The sequence below is a fragment of the Halichoerus grypus genome, chromosome 10 (genome assembly GCF_964656455.1).
Source record: "Halichoerus grypus chromosome 10, mHalGry1.hap1.1, whole genome shotgun sequence".
Taxonomy (NCBI): Eukaryota; Metazoa; Chordata; class Mammalia; order Carnivora; family Phocidae; genus Halichoerus; species Halichoerus grypus.
Genome location: NC_135721.1, coordinates 104,536,159 through 104,558,144, shown reverse-complemented (window position 1 = coordinate 104,558,144; position 21,986 = coordinate 104,536,159). Strand labels below are relative to the sequence as shown.

Here is a 21,986-nt window from a genome sequence, read left to right as displayed (position 1 = left end):
TATCCCACGTCGAGACAGTACACTTTAATAATGGAATTCGCAGCATGTTTTTCCCTAAAGGAATTGCGCAGATCACCTCCCAACTAAGGTCACTCATAGAAGCATTGTGTTTAGTACTGGAAGGATCCTTTAGGAAAGGCATTTTGATGGTGAGAGTGGTGAAGTTACTGCACTTCTTCCTCTTTCCCTTTCTTGGTTCCCCGGAGCTTCTTTTCGGTGTTATCACAAAAACCGCCACAGACACATTCCAACCTTAAAACATCAGAACACTGGCGGGCATTCCAGAACTCTAGCACTGCTCCAGCAAAACTTCCCTGAAAGCACAACAGACTGGCCACCCCACTCTCAACCTCCCCTCCCAAAGGCAATTAATATAAATTGTCCTTAGTCCCAACACATCTTCAAGTGAATATGCAGATAAGGTCAAATAGGCAATTAAAAGAGTAGTTAACGGGGGCCAGGAACCCATGTAACACATCATAAAAGAGATTTTAAGGAATGCATTATTAATTTCAGGTAGCAAACTATTTTAAATGAGCCACAGCTTGCCTAACCTTAGGCCCCATGAGGTAGTTGTTATTTCCTAGAGAGAAAAACTTCTTAAAGAATTTTTTTAAATTCTCAATTGACTCTTGTCTTCTGAAGAAAAGTTCCCTGCTCCCAAGTTAAGATTTTCCTCACTGCTAGGAAAGCAGATAGGACTGTATTCTAAGGCCCAAAAGCTTATAGGTTGGAGCTTAGTGATAACTAACTTAAAACAGGTTTAAAAATAGTTAAATAATGACTGCCTCATTTGCTACTGAGCTTTTCAGGAATGATTACCCGGCCTTTCCATCTGCTTACTCAAAGTTTGTTTTATGGACTTTGTCCACCTCATTCTCTCCTATGTGAAGGCATTTATTCTAAATGAACCCATAAAAGGACATTTCCTAAGGACTTACTTGGCCAATGAAAGGGCCATTATTCTGGTGCCTTGTCTCCTCCACTGGTTACCCTCATTGCAGAAACAGCTCTTGCTTCATTAAAGTAGGTGCATTTGAGACCAAGGAGATGAAAGGATGAGGAAAATTTTAGCAAGGTCATGCAAGCTGAGTGCAACAGAGGCCCAAACTTAATTTTCTTTTTTTTTTTTTAAAGATTTTATTTATTTATTTGACAGAGAGATAGACAGAAGAGCACAAGCAGAGGGAGTGGCAGAGGGAGAGGGAGAAGCAGGCTCTGCACTGAGCAGGGAACCCGATGCGGGACTCGATCCCAGGACCCTGAGATCATGACCTGAGCCGAAGGCAGATGCTTAACCATCTGAGCCACCCAGGCGCCCCCAAACTTAATTTTCTGATTCTTTCCAAATATTCTAGGGTATGGAAACTTATGAACAAAATATTCTTGTGTACGCTTATTTTTCAGTTCTTATCCCCAAAGGGTTTCTATCCTAGAAAGGGTTTCAACAGTATTCAAAGGCAGTAAATAAATTAAATGAAGTAAGTGGTCAGTGGTAAGCTGAACACAAGAAACAGTGTGGGTAAGTACTAATTCTGGCTTAACCTCCTTTGTACCTTGTCTATTTTAGTTAAATTATCCCTGCTTCTGTTATCCATGTGTGTTCCCACTGTGTATGTGCATGTGTGCGCACACACATGTGTGTGTGTGTGTGTGTGTGTGTGTGTGTGTGTGTGGTGTATGTTTTGGAAGGGTTGGGGGACAACAGAGCCAGAATACATTTTTACATTTCTCTGTGAGGTGGACTGAAACATCAACAAGCCAAATTTCAGCTGTAACAAGCCTAGCTTTCTCTTTTGAAGCTTATAAATATGGTTTCTAATTAGCATTTTTCCTGATTTTTGTAATTTTGTTACTTGATCTACAGATACAAATCAATTGTTTGTGTGGCCAAGTCTAAGAGATACACCTAACAATTTGTATATTTAATTTTATTTAGGATAAGGTTTGCATATGCCATTTTTTCCATACACCATATGTAGGGCATATTATAAAATAAAGAAGTTAAATAGGGGCTATGTAGTCTATAAACTATCACAGAGTTTTGGACTTAATTTCTTTTTCATCAAAAAATTGATAAACATGGAAGGATGAAGAGTTACATCTTGGTACTGGCTTTCTTATTTAAAATATATTTCTTCCATTGGCATTGCCCTTCCTTGGCTGTCTCCCCAGATCAATCTGCCCATGTTTTTCAAGATCCACCTTCTCCAAGAGGCCTCCTTTGATCAGTTGAGATGGCTGTCTTACCTAATCTTTCCCTAAACATCTATGCCCACCTTGTGCCAGTCAACCCTACATCTTCATATGTCTTCCTATTTTCTCCCACCCAAACTGAAAGGTCTATACACACAGGGGCCTTTTCTTCCACTTCTATGAAATAGTAACCACCCAATGGCATGAGATTCATTAAGGCTAATTCAATAAGGAAATACATGAATCAAAAAGAATCCTTTGAAGGACATAGAGAATCTAAAGAAGATTCCAAAGGCAAATGCTTGGGTCACACTTACTCCTGACATTTTGTTCTGACCACCAGCAGCAATGATGGAAATGACACAACCATTATCCACACAAGTGTACCTGTTTATGTCAGTTTCTCCTAGCTCTTCTCCCATTCAATAAATGAAGAATGGAGCAAATTTTGGAAAACATTGTTACTATCTTAAAATATTATTTAATGGTAAGTTTTACTCCTTTATCACCTCTTTGCTGATTTCAAAGAAGGGAAGTTTTTTTAAAGGATGATTAGAGGGACACATGCATGGTGCAGTTGGTTGAGCATCCAACTCTTGGTTTTGGCTCAGGTAGTGATCTTACAAGCGGGGGATCAAGCCCTGCCTTGGGCTCTGCACTCAGCACGGAGTCTGCTTGAGATTCTCTCTCCCTCACCCTCTGCCCCTCCTGCTTGTGCTTTCTCTCTCTCTCTCTCTCTGAAATAAATAAATCTTTAAAAAAGGATGATTAGAAAGTTATTAATTAAATAACTTTCTATATTAATTAAATATAGATGAAAGTTGTAGGGAAAATGATCCAATTCTTCTTGTAACATAAGAATCACTGGAGATAGCTTAATAAGTTAAGGGGTCTTTGTAAACTACCTTTAAAATTAAACACCTAAAAGGAAATTTAATTACATTTTGAGGATGATCTTCCCAGGAAGAAATGGTTAAAACTGCCTCTTTTTATTTTAACTCTCTGGTGTCAACAAAGAGATCATTTATGTCAGGTATGAAAAGAAACCATTTCAAAGGAACCACCATTTGATTTAAAATGAAATCAATAATCAACTACAACAACTTAAGATTAATGACCCATGCTACTTCCCATCTATATTTTCTTATTAAAGCAGATAATCATCAATTAATTCAGTTGATCTTTCAATAACCTATAAATGAGGATATCTGCAATAATGTATCACAAAAGAAATTGTCATAATCTTTTACAGTTACCTCTTTCACTTGGATAATGGTATTTGTTTATCTTTGGGTTCCCAGACCATGTAGCATAGTGCAAGTAGTAGGTATTCAGTTAATGTTTATGACTAAATTAATCTGTCATTTGTTCTGAATGATATTATACTGATTGGCTCACTTGGCCTAACTAGCCATCACCTGAGATATTATTCCAGTTTTTTAGTTGAAGAGAATGATAATCTGTACAAGGTCATAAAAGAAATAAATAGTGAATCATAGACTAAAATCTCTCCATTTCTTTCCTCATTAAAGTACTGGAGGAAAAGATGGAAGGACAGAGAATATAAATGCTTCATTACATATATCTCATTGTTTTTTTTTTTTTTAAGATTTTATTTATTTATTTGACAGAGAGAGAGAGAGACAGCAAGAGAGGGAACACAAGCAGGGGGAGTGGGAGAGGGAGAAGCAGGCTTCCCGTGGAGCAGGGAGCCCGATGCGGGGCTCGATCCCAGGACCCTGGGATCACAACCTGAGCCGAAGGCAGCCGCTCAACCAACTGAGCCACCCAGGTGCCCCTGTCTCATTGTTTTTAAAATTTTTACAGTACTGCAGGAAAATGTGTAATAGCAAGTGCTAACATCAAGAATTGTAAGGCATGTAAATTTTGCAAATTCCAATCATAACCAATAATAATTGACTTTCATCAACCACAATTTGGCCTCAATTCTTCTGTATATAAACATTTATGCAAAGTTCTTGAGAATGCTTGAGTGAAATAAAAAATAACAGATAAAAATAAGATATAAAATATAGTATCAATTTAAGTTGTTACTTCATAAAATGAATTGCTATTGATCTAATTAGAGATTTGAGGTTTCAGCTTGTTATTTGGCCATTGAATAAAGATTTTATGGAAATGAAAACATGGTATATTTTGAAGTCAAAGTATTATATAAGGAAAAATGAAGATGATCCCTATGAAGTTAAAGCATGTGATTTTTCTATTTTAATTCTAACTGACCATGTGACATTTGGGAAGGTCATTTAATTTCTCTGAGCCTCAGTTTTGGGCATGCACAACCACAATAAGGCATATCTTCCCTTGCCTACCTTCTAAGGTGGTAGGGAGGATCACATTTGGCAATGCCCGTGAAAGTACTTTGCAATCTCCCCCTTAATATGACATTGTTTATTTTATGACATTGTATTACTGATTATTCACAGAATCAAATATCCTGTGAGACACAAAATATTTGGACATCAATACAATTGATGAGGACAGCATGCTTAATTGCTGAAAAAGCTGCATTCTGACTCACAAAGCAAAAAATTTTAAAAAGGAAGCTACTGTTTTATGTAAATATAGGAATTAGCCCAGTAGTATTTGTTTCTTCGTCCCACTAGAGGCTGTAGAGTAATATCTGCGTGTGTGTATGTTTACATAACTATGTAACATTACTGTCCTAAGAGACCCTAGATAACTCTCACAAACTTCGGGTTCACTTACATTCCTCTTGGCAGAAAAGTCGCAGTATATTGAGGGTAGGTGACCCCAGAGTCTAGAGCCCTCATGCAATCAAAGAGAACTAACAGAAAATAAGCCAGAATACTGCACTGACTGACAGCCCCATTTAGGGAGGCGTCAATTTAACTTTAAACCCATTAGCTCATTGAGAGCAAGGGAGAGAAGGGGATGTCTCCAAACGCAGGAAACTGTTGCCATAGCATTTTCCTTCTCTATTTCTGCCTACTCCTCCTCCCCCAAAGCAGCAACAATTTGTGCTCTCCCGTTTTCTTTCAGCAACCAAATGCATTTTCGGAAGCCAGGACTCCAGGGATGTGATAGCTACACCACCTAATAACTGTACCTGGTAGGGATATTGAATAAGTCTGAGAGTGCTGTTAAGTTTCTCCGGACAGAATCATCTTTGCGGATGCAATTGCAGAACAGGAAACAGACTCAGGGAAAATTGTAGCCCCCCCCAAATCTCATTGGCTATCTGCACAAGCTAAGCCACAACAATCGCTCCTGCAACACATCGGATCCCTTTCAGTACTCGCAGCCGTGGACAGCTCCCTCACCTCGCGGTCCGTTCCTCCGCAGTGAGTCGCCTCGCGGTCAGCCCGCACGGGTCGGTGCGGCACCCGCCACCAAGTCTCCGCCAGCGCGCAGAGAACACGCGCTCCCCCACTCCTCCCTCTCGGTGCCCCCGCCCCTCGCTCACCCCGGCTCACTCCAGCGGCGACTTTGAGGGATTCCCTCTCGGGCGGCCTCTGCAGCAGCACATCTGGCCTCATTTGCTGCACGGCGAGCATGGATCTCAGAGGAAGAGGCTTTCCCAGCATCTACAGACTTCGAGTTCTCCTGATGCTGTTCCGTGAGTAGCGTCTGGGCGACCGCGAGGGCAGGGTGCACTATTTGCTGAGAATAGAACCGGCAGAGTAAAACCAGTAGCTTAAGGTCAAAATGTGGCCCTTACGTTTTGCTATTTTCTTTCTTTTTGGGCGGCGGGGTGGAGGGCCTTCCCGCCAGCGGCAGGGAATTCCCCAGAGGGCCACACACCTGTACAGCACATCCCAGACACAAAGCTCTGCGAGCCTGCTTCGTGGGGTCAGAGCACTGGCAAGAAAGATTTGGTTTAAAAGCCTAAGATGAAGAAAAAAGCCAGTCGGCTTACAAAATAGTAAGGCTTTACATTTTTACATTTTTATTTTGATTATAAATTAACTGCAGCGGAGTTAAAATTGTCGGCGCTAGGTTAGAGAAACGGCTCGCAGAGCGCACAGCAGCCGGCAAGGAACTTTATCACCCCAAATCCCGCAGACCACGATCTCTCCACCCTTGTGCCCGCGACGCGTGGGCTTGCTGAGCCCGGAACCGATAGGATTTTTTGGGGTTGTTTTTCCGCAGATACAATGGCTCGAATCACGGCAGAACAAGAAGTGGAAAATCTCTCAGGCCTTTCCACTAACCCTGAAAAAGATATATTTGTGGTGCGGGAAAATGGGACGACGTGTCTCATGGCCGAGTTCGCAGCCAAATTTATTGTCCCTTATGATGTGTGGGCCAGCAATTATGTCGATGTAAGGAATCTTTTCCCTCCCGGCTTGCTCCTAGGGCTCCAGGGGCGAAGGGCACCCTCCCTCAAGGCCCCGTGAAGACCTGGGTCGCCCGCCTTCCCCCTCTGCGCCCCTGCAGGCTGCTCCCGAATGCTGCATGGGGGTTCCGGCTTGTAACGCCTTCTGCTCGCCCTGCCTGCTTTGAAAGTAACCCCCCCCCCCCTTTCTCTGCTTCCCTAACGGCCGGGTCTGCACGTAGAGCATCTAACCGCATGTTCCCGGACCCGGGAGCGCGCGCGCAAAGGAGCGCCCAGGCGTGCAACCCCGAGTTTGGACGCGCTGCCCTTTACAGCCCCCACCGAGGCCGGGCTCGCTGAGGGGGTGCGGGGCGTCTGTGTTCCCAGCTGATCACGGAACAGGCGGATATCTCACTGACCCGGGGAGCTGAGGTGAAGGGCCGCTGTGGCCACAACGAGTCGGAGCTGCAGGTGTTCTGGGTGGATCGCGCGTATGCGCTCAAAATGCTGTTTGTAAAGGTAACCCCGAGCGGGGCGCGGAGGCGGTGCTGCCTCCGGGTGGGTGCGGGCGTGGGCCGCCCCTCGGTTTCCTAACCCAGAAGCCGTGGGGGCGAGTGACGCGCGCCTCCCCCGCTCGGCAGGAAAGTCACAACGCGTCCAAGGGACCCGAGGCGACGTGGAGGTTGAGCAAGGTCCAGTTTGTCTACGACTCCTCGGAGAAGACCCATTTTAAAGACGCAGTCAGTGGTGAGTAGAGGCCTCAGGGCTGGGGAGGGAGCCTCAGGGCTGGGGAGACCGCGGGCACCACAGAGAGCGCAGCCGTGGAGAAATTCGGAAATTTTATGGAAACCGATCCTGGCTCTGCACTTCCAGGCCACGTCCGCCCTGGGCTCTCTCGCCGAGGTAGAGGAGGCGGGAGCACCGGTGCGTCTGTCCCCAGGGCCTTAGGCCTTGTAGATGCACAAGGAAACCCGGGCCTAAGGACCAGCCCGTCACCCGTAGCTTGATCCTGGATGGGACGTCTCAGGAGGGCCTGTCATCTCCTGGCGGGTTCAGGACAATCTCTTATGATTTGTCCTTTCAAGGAGCACGGAGAAGGGCAAAGCTGTGTTTTTTTTCTGCACCCCGGTTTTTCTTCTAATGCGTGGAAACTTGAAAGGGTCAGTGTGACTCCTTTTCACTCAGGATTTGATGGCCTTCAGTATCTTTCTGCTCATGTCCCCAGGGCTCACACTCGATCTTCAGTCATCGACTGCAGCTACCCCAGAGCGGATTCTGAACCGTGTCCTAATTTATTAGCTTTTCCTGCCCATCACTCCAACAACTCACCCAGATCCTCCAAAAATATCGTGGCAAAAGCAACAACCATTCCCCAGATAAGAATGTTCCCATGTGCAGGCCCCATCAAAGACCACACTTAAGTTAATTCATTACCTAACTTATTTATTTAGTAAACTGTCTAATCTCCTACTGATGCCTTCCATCACCTGGGCACCTACGTTGGGAAAATATTTTTATTGAGCACATGAAAGAATGTTCATGTCATTTCTTCCTTTCCACCTCTTTTAATCATTGTAGTAAAAAGCATTTTCTTCTCTTCATCAAAATCCATATTCAAATACTTCTCCCAATTACGTTCGATGCCTCCCCCCCACCCCCCGCTAAAAATAAAAGGAAAAGAGGAAAAAACCCAAAAACAAACCCCACAAACATGTGTCAGAAAAAGAGAAAAAAGAGGCAGACCTCCAAAGAGTATATAGGTGTACCAGGGCATCTGCCCAGGGCACCAGCAATCAGCCCTGCTTTGTTGAGTAAGGTATTTTATTCTGTGCGGGCCAGTGTGAAACGTGGAAGATCAAGTCACTGTATCTTTGGACTCTCCAATGTCAGGGTTTATATAGTAAAAAGAAGGTTGGATGTGTAGGTATCACTCTCCTCTTCCAGACAAGAAATTTCAAATCAGTGTTTAAGGAGCCCCTGCTCATGAAAGAAGGGGTGTGCTTGTCCTTTGTCACCCCTTGATGTCACTTGCAGAGCCCCAGCCCCCGCAAGGCAACACAGAGGATCAGAAGGGTGTCTGGAGCAGAGAGGTAGGAGCCCGCACATGAGATTAGGAGGTCAGGATTCTGCCAGAAAGAGGGTCCTAACGGTTGCTTTGGGCCATCCCTGCAGCTGGGAAGCACACGGCCAACTCCCATCACCTCTCTGCCTTGGTCACCCCAGCTGGGAAGTCCTATGAGTGTCAAGCTCAGCAATCCATTTCACTAGCCTCCAGCGATCCACAGAAGACAGTCACCATGCTTCTGTCTGCAGTCCACATCCAGCCTTTTGACATCATCTCTGATTTTGTCTTCAGTGAAGGTAGGTTGGTGGGGGGATCAAAGTGGGAGGAGGAGAAGACAGGAGCCAAGGGAAGGCTGACGTCAGGATGGATGGGGAAGGGGACCTGCCGGGGTCCCAGGCTATTACCACTTGTATTTTCTTTAGGCTGACATGACACTTCCTCTAGCTGTAATGTTTTAGGAACAGTATCAACTTTCTTCAATGGCTCCTTCTTCTCCCTTCCTCCTTTACTCCATTTTCTCCTCTCCCACTTTCTCTTCCTCCCTCCCTCCCTCCCTTTATTTCTTCCTCTTTCCTTTCCTCCCTTCCTTTGCCTAAGAGGAACCTTGATGGAGAGAGAGGTAACAAGATCCATTTGGAAAACCTGTATATAATTTTGATGCAAATTTCCCAATGAAAAAGCAGCTAAAAATCTCAAGTACTTACCTAGAGAGCCATGGATTGCAGAAGGGCCTCTGCTTCTGTGGGCCTCAGTTTCTCCATGTTATTTCAAGCACTTTCAGCTGTAGGTTCTGCCACTGTGAGTCTGTTTTTGTGTAGCTAGAATGTAGTAGGTGTGTGTGTGCGTGCATGCACATACGCAGGTCACAGAGAGACTCATGAAGACCTCCCTCCCTCCAGCCCTCACCTTTGTGGGGAGGAACACCCATGAGGCTCTGGGGAAGCAAGGGTCCCTGATCTTTTCCCTCTGGGGTGTGGAGAAAGGCTTCTTCTCAGTCTGTGCTAGTCTCTGAAAGGGGTTCAAGCAGCATATAGCTGGGCAGATTCAGGATGTCCACATTCTCTTAGTTCTCTGCAGCCCAACAGAGGTTGGGCACAAGGGGAATCCACATTTCTGCAACTTATCCGAGTCTAGCCCCAATTTATACTGGGCAAATGTAGGGTAAGTGAATTTTTTAATTCATTTGTTCTTTCTTGTCTGGAGAAGGTTGTTAAGAAATGGGGAGAGATTCTGGTTGCTTTATGGATACCTTCCTTTGGGCTGGGAATCCCCAGGTGAATACAACTACTGGAATATACAGGATATCAGGGAATCCCCATCTATGTCATACACAAATCATTAAATCATTTCCCAGGGAATCCAGCTTTCATAAAATTCCCCTCCCAACTCAGAGTATACTGAATAGAATCTACCCCACCCCCACCGGGATGATTTAAAGACCATTTGAGCATTCTTAAGAACAGTCTTTGACAGAAGAGCCGACTTCTTTTTTCATCTTTGTATTTTTACCACCTAATACAGTGTTTGGCACACTGTAGATGCCCAGTGAAATTTGGCTGAATTGATATTCTGAAGCCGTGGATACAATTAACAGGGCCTTCCAAATGCTTGAATGCCAGATGAAGCAGAATTTAATATATTTACTAAGTCAGTGCAACACTTACTTCCACACACTTAGGGGAGAATGGGTTATTCCATTTTAAAGGACCTTCCAGAAAAATTGAAACTAAACTCTAAGTATTAAAACATAACATTTTTTAAAAATCTGTTTGATTATGGAAGTATTTATATAATGTAAGTCAATGTCTTTCTTAAACTGAAAATATTAACTATAATTAAATGTAATTGAGCTATGATTACTGATGACCAGGAATTCATGAGGAACATATTGGATTGTGTAGAATCAGTCCCCAGGGTCCCTCCCATAGATGCTTTTGAGTTTATAAGGGAACTCTGTATAGTCTCTAATGACTCTGTTTGTTACCGGTCAGCTCTTGGGCATGTCCTTACTTGTTGGTGCTACTAATACTATGATGGCTGCCTTCACTAGGTCCTTCCCACAACCTCACTTTCACTCATTCTCAGTTATTTCCACATTGTTGCTTACAGTCGTTTATGAACTGAGAAACCAAATCTCATCCATGTGTAGGATCCTATACAAAGTGAGAGTAAATGAGTACTGAGTAAGGACCAGAGCTATTTTCCTGAACATCAGTGTAGTTCATGGCATGGACTTAATGGACATCTTTTGTTTGAAAAACAGTTTTTATCCACTTCCAGGTCCTGGACAGACATGGTTGCTGGGTAGACTTAGAGAGTTTGTAAGCAGAACTTTCTAAGTGCAGATATATTAAGCACCAGCCAATTGTACTTGTCTCCCCCAGGCTTTTCTGGGTAATAATTAGGATGTCCCCTCCTGTAGGGTGTCCTGGGGCGCAAAGCTCCTGCTCCTGGGAGGAGGCAAGCCTCATTCAGAATCACTCACTGGATCCTTGTGCCTTTGTGTGGCAGGGGCTCTTTTGTTTCTTGCTCCTCCCATCTGTGCCTCTCAGCACCTGCCCCCCACTGTGTTTTGTAAGAGATCATTTTATTTGATTTGGTGGAATCCAAAAGATTCCTTTTGGGGTGCTGTTTTGGGACTTGGCACTTGCCCCTCCCCTTTCTCAGAATAGAAGCTCAGGAGGCTCTGATGTGTTGCCTGTACCTGAGTGGGGTGGGGGGGGCAGCAGTATCTGGTCATATATCTGCACACCCACTGTGGGGGTATGTGCGTGTGGTTGGCAGGTGTGTGCAGGACCTACAGCCAAAGGGTTTCCAATGAAGGACTTATTCCCTGTGTAAGGGGGCCATCCTGACAGTCTGAAGTTTCAGACCTGCCTGCTTAATAGACTCTGAGAAAAGCAAGGAAGGGTCAGTGAAATGGATTACTGGATACTCACAGGGCTGAGAGCAGCTGGAATGGGGGTTGACGTCTTTATCACATAAATCCCTTTAGTGCTTTGAGCTCAGCTACTACACTGATCCTCAACAGAGGTCTCTTAGCCCAGCCTGTCTCCAACTGCAGTGTGCACACGAATCTTCAGCTGCATTGTGTACAACTGTGGTGATCTTGTTAACATGCAGAGTCTGGTTCAGTAGGTCTGGGGGCGGGGCCCAAGATGCTCCATTTCTAGCAAGCTCCCTGGTGATGCTGCTGGTCTGTGGAATACTGTAGGGGGTTTGAGGGATCTTGAGCTGATCAAGGAAAAGATATGACCTTGAGAGGCAGTAACACACAAGCTTGATTTGGTGGTACTTGGACAGGGTTGCATCAGAGGGGAAGCTGCTCAGAGCATGAGACTGTCCAGAGGGAGGCTTATGGGGACCACCATCCAGAAGGGGAGGAGGGCAAAGGACATCTTGGTGGGGAGAAAGGAGCAGGGAGAGGGGGGCTTACGTGTCTAGGTGATACAGCTCAGCAGCATGGTAAGGAGTCTCTGGATCAGAGAGCTCTGAGGGGCAGCAGAAGCTGAGGCCTTTTACCTCTAAGGCCCTATGTTATCAATGGGTAACAGCTGTGGGGTGAGGTTTAGTATGCAAAGCAGGCAGGCTCTAAATAGCTAAAGATATGCTTGTTTGGGCTGGTTTTTAAATAACTAGATGTGTAAAAATTTGAGTTTGGCATGGCAGGCTTTCGAGCTAATGGTCTCAGCCTGCAGTGAAGAAATAAACCACCTAGGGTCCAATACACAGAGGCTACTTTGGCTCATTTCTGTAACCAACACACTTTCATGGCAACTACCAGCCCGCAGTTCAAGGCACCTCCTGCTTCCCAGTTGGGGTTGATTAACGTGTCCTTCCACAGTGAAGGCCGTGTAGTGTGTCCCTTTGAGCATCCCAGGAGATTTCTGGCTGGGCTGGGATGAGGATTGCATCACTGATAGGCAAAAAAATCAGACTGAGAATTTTAATGGCTTGAATGAAAGGCAACTTTTATTTATGCATAATTAGAGAAGAAACATAACAGAACCACAGAGGGTGTCTCTGTTCCCCTTTATTAAAGATTCAGGTTTAACAGGCATTTAAGAGTTACCACATAGAGGCTGGTGCCTTTTCAATTCTCGAGGGGAAAAATAAGCAAACAAACCAAACAACCTGTAAAGAAAGTACTGAGAGTCCAGATTACCGCAGAGAAACTGAGGCTCGGAGAAGTGAAGTTATTGGTGAAGTCTGCCCTCTTGGTGGCTGCTCGGGCTGGGGCAAGAGCCTGTCTTTGGTATCAACTCCTGTGCTCTTAGCCTCTCAGAGCTTCAGCTGCTCCCGCTGAGCAACTGTAATAAACATGTGAAAGCAGGAGGCACCTTTACAAAGGTTGTCAAGTCCCCTGAGTTCATGAGCTTTTTATTAGTATTCCTAACAGCATAATTGGGAGATGCCACCTGATCTCTATTTTACCCAGATCTGTGTTTTAGCGGAAATAACATGCCTTACCTTGCTCTGTACAGCAGCCCCCAATAGAGCACCCTGTGGCTAGCTGCCACACCACATGGGCAGGAACGCTTAGCTGATGCTGATCCAGAGCGTTGTGTAGACCTGTGATTTACTTAGCATCTACCAGCCAAGAAACGGTTCACCCTGGGTGGTTGTTCCTTAGGATCTCCTGGGTAAGAATCTAGGGGGAGATAATCCTGTTTCGAGCACTGCTAAGAACTGTGTCGAGGGCTGGGATGTGGAGCCCTAGTGTGGGGCCATGGAGCTAGCCAGTTGTAGAATTCAGTATTCCTGGTACTGTCCTGGAACATAGTGTTTCAGGCTGGGTTCCCCCGGGAGCAGATCCTATGCAAGTATGTAAGTGCAAGTGGTTTATTTAGGAGGTGATTCTAGAAAGCACTGGTAGGGTGCTGGGGAGGGGAGCTAGGAAGGCAAGACTACCAGTAACAGGAGCATTAATGAGCAGGTTTCCACCGTGGGCACCTGGGGCTCACACTGCTGGAACCTCTGGGAGTGTAGAACCCACCTCCGACTATCTGGCCTGGGAGGTGGGAAAATGGCATTTACCCACCAACTCCCATCCACCATTGGTGGCTGCTGGGGCAGGGGAGAGGCTTTGACTCTCTGAGACTTCTAACCTGCCTTGTAGGCAAAACCCACTGGAATGTGTAGGAATGGTGAATGCCAAGGCAATAAGACACTGTCTGGGTCTGCTACACCTAGGTACTGGCCTATGTGAACTTTCCCTGCCATGGAGGAGCTTGCAGGACAGTGAGAAAGAGTTTACACAACTTTTTCTTGTGCATGCCATATGCCTTATGCACAGTAGCATCTATCGATAATTGCTTTTATTATCATTTTTTATTGCTAGTGCTTACATCTTGGTGAGAGTATCTGCTTGTCCCCAGCCAATTGTCTCCAAAGCCCACTCATGCTAACAATTTCTTGGTATACAAAATACAATTTGCTGAGGTTACAGGAGTCTAGAGCCAGTCCCCTCCCTCCAGCTGCCCTGTCAGAGTAGAGGAAGCCCAGCCAACAAAAGACTTGCCCTGTCCTCGAACAGGAGTAGTCTGTGGTGTTAACAGAGCTTGAGAAAGCAGGCAGCTTGCCTTTTTGCCCACCGCCCACCTCAGTGCTGTCCATTTGGGGTGCAGTGAAGAGTTCTTGTAGATGGTCAGCCTCTGGAAGTACATACAACATTGAGATGGTCACCAAACCATCCAACACACAAAAAATGGTGGTCGTCAAACAAACAAATGAACAACAACAAAAACAAAAAAACATGGACTAAAAAACAGAACCTAAGATGAATCAAGATTTTAGTGGGGGCATTGGATTTATGGTTGAGGGGACCTTATTTGGCCACTGGCCACTGGCAACAGATTACCCCTCTGTTGTCTGTTCTGTCTTCATCTAGTTCTTTCCAATGACTAGACTAGACTGGTTGTTGTCTTTTCCAGCCATATGCCATTCTAGAACCCTGAGCCTAGCCAGGGCAGAGGCATGATCATGCCCAAGCCCTGTGGAGGTGAACAGGGAGTTAGGGATCTCAGAGCATCCAAAGCCAGATTCAGTGTGGGCTAAGCCAAAGGATGTTTTTCTCCCAGGCAGAGATGTAGGGTCTTCCTTGTTTTTGAATCTGTGGATTGTATAGTCAGTTTATTGCACAGGATCTTAACCCTGGGGTCCAGAGGGGCTGTGGATAGTATTCTGGGAGTGTGTGAATTTTAATGGGAAAAATTTACATCTTTATTTTCACCAATTTCTAATTTTTAGCATTCCCTTCCATTAGAAATGAAAATAACAACTCACAGTAGTATTAGTGGTAATAATTAATTAAAAACTAATAAATACTGGTGACCTTGTCACCAACAGAAATCATAGATATTTTTACCCCACATTCATTGGTTCAGGTCTTGCAAAGGGACAGTGATGCTGTCTATGGGCTCACAGTCTCTCATTTAAAACCCTTGGGGATAGATGGGTTTCAGACTTTAGGATATTTCAGACTTTAGGAAGACAATATAGGGCATAGTCCGCATATCATAGAAAACCCCAGAAGAGTCCTGGCAGGCCCTGTAATCAAATATATTAATATATCTGTTCCCTGCAGAGAAACACATGAATCTTTATGCTAAGTAAAGAATGAGAATCATGAGCATCCTGACATTAGTTCAAGTCAAGTGTTGCTGCCAAAGGAGTGATACAGAGTACTTTGGATTTCCAGAGCTCTGTGGATTTTGGAATGGTGGATAAGGGATGGCAGACTCATTAATTCCCCCTTATTTGACCACTTAGTGGATGTGGATAGATGAAGATGGGGATTCAGTATTTTTCATGATAATTTTTGACATCCCTTTATTTTCCCATGTTTATTATTTTTGACATGTCCATAGTTTATTTATTTTTTTAAGATTTTATTTATTTATTTATTTATTTGAGAGAGAGAATGAGAGAGAGAGAGAAATAGAGAGCACAGGAGGGGGTAGTGTCAGAGGGAGGAGCAGACTCCCTGCTAAGCAGGGAACCCGATGTGGGACTCGATCCCGGGACTCCAGGATCATGACCTGAGCTGAAGGCAGTCGCTTAACCAACTGAGCCACCCAGGCACCCGACATGTCCATAGTTTAATACTCCCTTTATATACCCCCTTCTGTGGTGTGTTTAGTTCAGGATTTTTCTTAAGGCAACAAAAAATAAATCTTAAGAAATAAACCACAATTATAATGCTAAGGGAACTAAATCAGTCAGAGAAACATAAATACAAAATGATTTCACTCATATGTGGAATTTAAGAAATAAAACAAATGAACAAAGAAAAAAAGAGACAAACCAAAAAGCAAAAAAAAAAAAACAAACAAAAAACAAAAACAGACTCTTACCTATAGAGAACAAACTGATGGTTACCAGAGGGGAGGTGGGTGGGAGGATGGGTGAAATAGTGATGGGGATTAAGGAGTGCACTTGTCATGATGAGCACTTAGTAATGTATAGAATCGTTGAGTCACTCTATCGTATGCCTGAAACTAATATAACACTGTATGTTAACTATAGTAGAATTAAGATTAAAACAAAACAAAACAAAAACAAAAAAGAAGTAAACCACAATGGTATTTTAACCATATTTCTTTTGCCAGAATACATTATACTTTTCTCCTATGCCTTCCTTAAAGGATGGGATATGAAATGTAATTCCCCCATAACTATACCAAAGTTATTATCCATTTAAAGATAATACTTTGGGCAGTATGACTCTGGCACTAATTCAGATGTGTGGGTGTTTTTCCCAACCACTAAGAAATTCTGTGACAGCAGCTGAGTGTTCTATAGTTCAACTTACTGCTCACACTGTCTCCCTAGAGATACCATCAAATCCTGACGGTTAAGGGCTCCTTCCTACAAGACTCCTCCCCATCTCCCCTTCACACACCAGCTGCAAGTCCATGTTGTCACCTGGGCTTCTGATCACCTTGCTATTGGAGGTTTCCATGACCTTCTCCTTGAATTCTGGAGAGGCTCACAGAACTTAGAGAAACATTTTACTCACTAGATTACTGGTTTGTTTTAAAAGAATAGAACTCAGGAACAGCTAGTTGTAAGAGATGCATAGGGCAAAGTATAGGGCAAGAGGGTAGAGCTTCCATGCTCTCTCCAAGCCCACCACTCTCTCCAAATCTCCATGTGTTCACCAACCAAAAGCTCTCCGAATCCCATCCTTGGGGTTTTTATTGAGGTTTCCTTACCTAGGCACGATTGATTAAATCACTGGCCATTGGTAATTGAACTCAATCTCCAGCCACTTTCTTCTCCCTGGAAATCAAGTGGGTAGGGCTGAAAGTTCCAACCCTCTGATCACAAGGTTAGTTCTCCTGGCAACCAGCCCCCATCCTTAGGTGCTGTAGGGGTTTTCCCAAATTGACCTCATTAGCATAAACTCAGGTGTGCTTGAAAGGGGTATGTTATGAATATCAGGGTGTAGGTTTGCAGCTAGCATATGGAAAATGAGCAAAGCCTGAAGTCTTAATTAACATTACACCAGCAACAGCATGTGGTGAGGAAAACAAATAGCCTTTGTTGTTAACAAAATCCCTACACCAGGAAACCCCATTTCTACTCATTTTTCTCTTTAAAGAGGCAATGTGGTATCATGGGGGACAAAACCAACCTTCTGGGTATGGAGTTCTGGGCCCATAGCCATCTCTGACGCATCTTGTAAAACAGCCAGATTTTTCCCCGGGGAAATGGGTATATTGGACAGCAAGCTGATGTTCAAAGTGTGGGACTCAGAATTGAACTAAATAGTGAAAAAGGAAAGTCCCCTACTAATTCTTTTTAGTCCTTTGGTTGTAATAAAAAGAAAGGTGCAGTTTAGTGTTAATAATGGGTCCTTAACATTTCCCTAAATTTGCCAAAATGTCTTTTTAAAAATCCTCTTTGTAAAAAAAAATCTCTTCTTTTCTCAGTTCAGGAGTATAGGTATGTATGTATGTATGTATGTATGTATATGTTTACTTACTTATTTTAAATAGTTTTATTCAGTTATAATTGCAATACAATAAACTGCACATACTTAAGTGTACGATATGATAAATATTGACTTAGGAATACACCTATGAAGCCACCACAACAATCCAGAAAAATCAACATATACATTCCCTCCGAAAGTACCCTCCAACCTCTTAGTAATGAGTATGTACCTCACTGAATTTTCCGAAACTGAACGTACCTCCGTGAGCAGTATGCAGAGCCACAGAGCCCAGAAGCCCTCCTTTCAGCCCACCTTGTGATTCTGTAGCCTTTAAATGTCAGTAGCTAAGGTCTGCTACTGACCTGACCCCAACGCTCCCCGTAGCTCATGTCTGCTAAGTGCCACCCAGCTGTGCTGTTGAGTTAGGCTGTTGGAATTCAAGTTGGGGCTTCATTTGCCCTGGGCAAATTACTTAGCCTCACTCTACCTTATCAGTAAAATGGGTACAATAACAGTATTTATCTCATAGGGTTGTCATGGGGATTAAATGAGACAGTCTTTGTTCTTAGAGCTAGAAGTTAATTTAGAAACCAGGCATGTTAAGTATACAGCTTTTTAAAAGCTGTATGTTTTTCTGCAGTCTTTCACGTTCTACTTAATAGAAAAGATTCCTGAGGTTCTGACCTTATCCTCCTTTCGGCTGGTCTGAGGGGAGGTGGGAGGAAGGACTGTGTCAACATGGATTCTGGAGGAGCCTGGCACACAGTTGGTGCTCAGTAAATATTTATTGGGTCACCCTGACTTAAAAACTTGGTCTTTATGAAGAAGATAGCTAAAGCCTGTTTTCTCTCGTTGTGGCTCGTAAGTTCGGTTAAAAGGCCACCAGTTACCCACAAGGACCAAAGAAGCCTGAGCAAATGTCTCCTGGTTGCTAGGAATGCAATTCTTTTTTTTTTTTTTTTTTTTTTTTTTTTTTAAGATTTATTTATTTATTTTAGAGAATAGGGGAGGGGCAGAGGGAGAGAGAAAATCCTCAAGCAGACTCCCTACTGAGCACAGAGCCCAACATGGGGCTGATCCCAGGACCATGAGATCATGACCTGAGCTGAAATCAAGAGTCAGCAACTTAATTGACTGAGCCACCCAGGTGCCCCTCTGGGAACGCAGTTCTGCTCCACTTTACAAACTGTGTGACCACCAGGTTTCTCCAAAATTGTTTTTCTGATTCTAGGTAAAAATGGAGGCATAGGGCTAGTAAACTGTCTTGAGGGTAAGAGTGTAAAATGGAATCAGCGCCAATGTGCTGGTAACATTTTCTTTCTTGATCTAGGTGCTGGTTACATGGAATGTTCATTTGTGAAAATTCATCAAGTTCTGCACTTTCTTTTTTTAAAATTGTAGTATAATTTACATATATTAAAATGTACAGATCTGAAGTATTTAGCTTGATGCTTTTTTACTTGAACTTACAACCATGTAACCCTTACCTAGATCAAAATATAGGATATTTCCATCACACCTGCAAGTTCCCTTTCCTGTTCCCCATATGTAAGTGCTTTTCTCATTTCAATCACCATAGACTTACCTGTTCTTGAACTTCATATAAATGAAATCATATAGTATGTATTCTTAGAGTATGTGTCTTAGAGTTTTCACTCAACATAATGTTTTTGAGATTCATCCATTTTCTTAGATGTAGCCGTAGTTCATTCCTTTTTATTATTGATTAATATTCCATTGTATGAATAGATTGGTTTGTTTTTCTATTCCACTTTGATGGACATTTGGGTTGTTTCCATTTTAGGCTATTGTGAATAAAGTTTCCACGAACATTTATGCCCAAATCTTTTTGTGTCCATACGTTTTCATTATTCTTAAGTAAATATCTAGGATTGGAATGTTGGGTTATAAAGTAGGTGTACATTTCCCCTTATCAGAAATTACTGGACAGTTTTACAAAGTGGTCGTACCATCTTCCACCAAGATGTATAAGAGTTCCAATAGCTCCATATCATTACCAATACTTGATATTTTCAGTCTTTTTGAAAGCTGTATATTGTGTGCAATTCTCTATGTATACACATACTTCAATAAAAAGTTAAAAAATTAAACCAACAATAAAAATGATGGTGGTTGTGTTTAATGCTGAAACTTTGAAAATTTAAATCAATCATCTGGCTGTTTTGTTGGCACCTGCCAGGAATCCAATGACTGAATGTTGCCCTATTTAATTGATGCATTTTTTTTTAAGAGTATTTCTTTTTTTTTTTAAGATTTTATTTATTTATTTGACAGAGAGAGACACAGTGAGAGAGGGAACACAAGCAGGGGGAGTGGGAGAGGGAGAAGCAGGCTTCCCGCAGACGGGAGAGCCTGATGTGGGGCTCGATCCCAGGACCCTGGGATCATGACCTGTGCCAAAGGCAGACGCTTAACGACTAAGCCACCCAGGCGCCCCTAATTGATGTATTTTTAATTTTACAGTGTGCAGAAAAATTAAGTGGTACATCCTTATTGTTGGTCGGGGTAACATTATTTCTAAATAAAAGAGTCTCCCCAAATGTTCATTGAGAAATCTTTTCACCTCCATTTCCAACTAAAAAGGATTTTAGTTTTGATAGGAAGACTTATGATTGAAAATATTTTGACAGGAGCTGATTGCTTTCTTCTTCTTTCCCATTTCAGAGCATAAGTGTCCAGTGGATGAACGGGAGCAGCTGGAGGAAACCTTGCCCCTGATTTTGGGGCTCATCTTAGGCCTCGTCATTGTGGTAACACTGGCGATTTACCATATCCACCACAAAATGACGGCCAACCAGGTGCAGATCCCTAGGGATCGATCCCAATATAAGCACATGGGCTAGGCAGCCCCCGAGACCCCCTCCCCCAGCTGGATCAGGTAGAGAAACAAAAGCACTTTTCCACCTTGTACATGGGATACACCAACATAGCTACAATGCAACAGGCCTGGGTGTCCAAGGCTTGCTTGGCCTGCGTCCATGCTTAAACCCAGGGATGGGGGGCATTCTTTTGGATTCATGGGTGAATGGCAGATATTCTCTCCACACTGGGGAATGAGGCAGGAGGGGTCAGCCAGCTTTCATGCTCATGGTGGCTTGGCTTTGACTCTCCAAGGAGCAACACATACAACTGAGACGACTATCTGGCTCTGAAGTTTAGGGATGGAAAGACACTTCTTTTGGAAAGACACCCCTTTAGGTTCAGAGAAATAGGGGGTGCTTTGGTCCCTGGCCTACCTTATTCAGTTGTCAGTGCATACAAAATACAGCCTCATGCTCCCTACGGCAAGACCCCTGAAAGTGATCCATGCTTCTGGCTGGCATTCTGCATGTCTAGTGATTGTCTTGGGAATGTTTCACTGCTACCTGCACCCAGTGACTTTGCAGCACAGAACCCGTTTAATGTAACTATGCACAGTTGTTTGGACTTCATAGTATGTCAGGTCCAAGTAAGGGGACCTGAAGAATCAATCGTGTGAGTTTGTTTTTCAAAATGAATTAAAACACACTACTGTCTAACATTTGCCTGCTTTCTTGAAACAAGAAAACAACACTAAAGTGGTTTCTTTGGCACCCAGAGAAGAGAGGGGAATGGTGAAGATGGGCTTTCATTTCTACAAAAGGAAATCAAAGAAAGGGCAGGGAAGCCAAAAGAGGGAGGTTGGTTTTTTCCAGGTAAAAAAACAAAACAAAACAAACCATGGATTTATTTTGGCAAATATAGTTTTAATAATGGCCCCTCTTGAATGACTGGCCTAATATTGCTTCTGATGCTTCCTGGTTTTGAGTTTGGCATTTCACTTCAGATTAAGAAGCTGGTCTGAACATGAGAGCCTAGGTTGAGTTGTGTTTGAAGCAAAATAGAATTTGCTGAAACTTCCTAGAGAAATGGACAGAGTTTGAATTTCACTCACTTTGTAAATAATCATTTTTCTGAAAAATCTGAGTCGGGGTAGGGGAAATCCTTTTCTCCGATGTTAAGGGTGGGACTCTCCCCACCCCCCATATGATCTCTATCATATGAGAGACAGCTCATAAGTTCATCTCCCCAAGTCTTCAACTGCTGAAAGAACGCATCCTTAGAAGTTCATTATCTCAGCAAATCTTGAGAAGTATCTGCCAATTGCTGTTCTATTACCTGTTTGTTTGCTGCTGCTCTGTCAGTCTGTCAGTCTTTTTCCCTGCAAGATCTCTCTTCAGTGTCGGCCTGCCTGGTACCAGGGAGGAAGACAGTTGGCACGTTGCACAAGGAAAAGGAGATACCTTGTATCAGCTGCCATCTTGTCACCTCATGCCCCAAACTTGACAAGCTCTTTCCTTATTAACATCTCGTATATTTTTTAAAAACTTCCTATTTATTTGGAACCACCCAAGAATTTGGGGGAGAAACGGACACTTAGATGTATCAATGAGTTACCCTTGCCCTCTGTAACCCCTTTGGAAAAAATATTTAGACCTGACTCA

The 21,986-nt window shown here is 43.5% G+C and overlaps 1 protein-coding gene across 1 annotated transcript; it reads left to right on the top strand.

Annotated features, from left to right (window-relative positions):
• The first annotated feature begins 5,123 nt into the window (after positions 1-5,123).
• On the top strand, positions 5,124-21,041 carry LAMP5 (lysosomal associated membrane protein family member 5). Its single transcript, XM_036067820.2, has 6 exons — positions 5,124-5,797; positions 6,331-6,503; positions 6,884-7,015; positions 7,138-7,243; positions 8,669-8,857; positions 20,188-21,041. The coding sequence occupies exons 1-6, from the start codon at positions 5,734-5,736 to the stop codon at positions 20,364-20,366; spliced, it is 843 nt and encodes a 280-aa protein (XP_035923713.1). The 5' UTR covers positions 5,124-5,733; the 3' UTR covers positions 20,367-21,041.
• Positions 21,042-21,986: the final 945 nt, after the last annotated feature.

Bases quoted from the DNA above. Each gene is read 5' to 3' on its own strand.
- LAMP5 (XM_036067820.2), top strand. From the start codon at position 5,734: ATGGATCTCAGAGGAAGAGGCTTTCCCAGCATCTACAGACTTCGAGTT. The intron at 7,016-7,137 runs GTAACCCCGAGC...CCCGCTCGGCAG, and splicing joins TCAAAATGCTGTTTGTAAAG to GAAAGTCACAACGCGTCCAA. The intron at 7,244-8,668 runs GTGAGTAGAGGC...CCATCCCTGCAG, and splicing joins TTTTAAAGACGCAGTCAGTG to CTGGGAAGCACACGGCCAAC.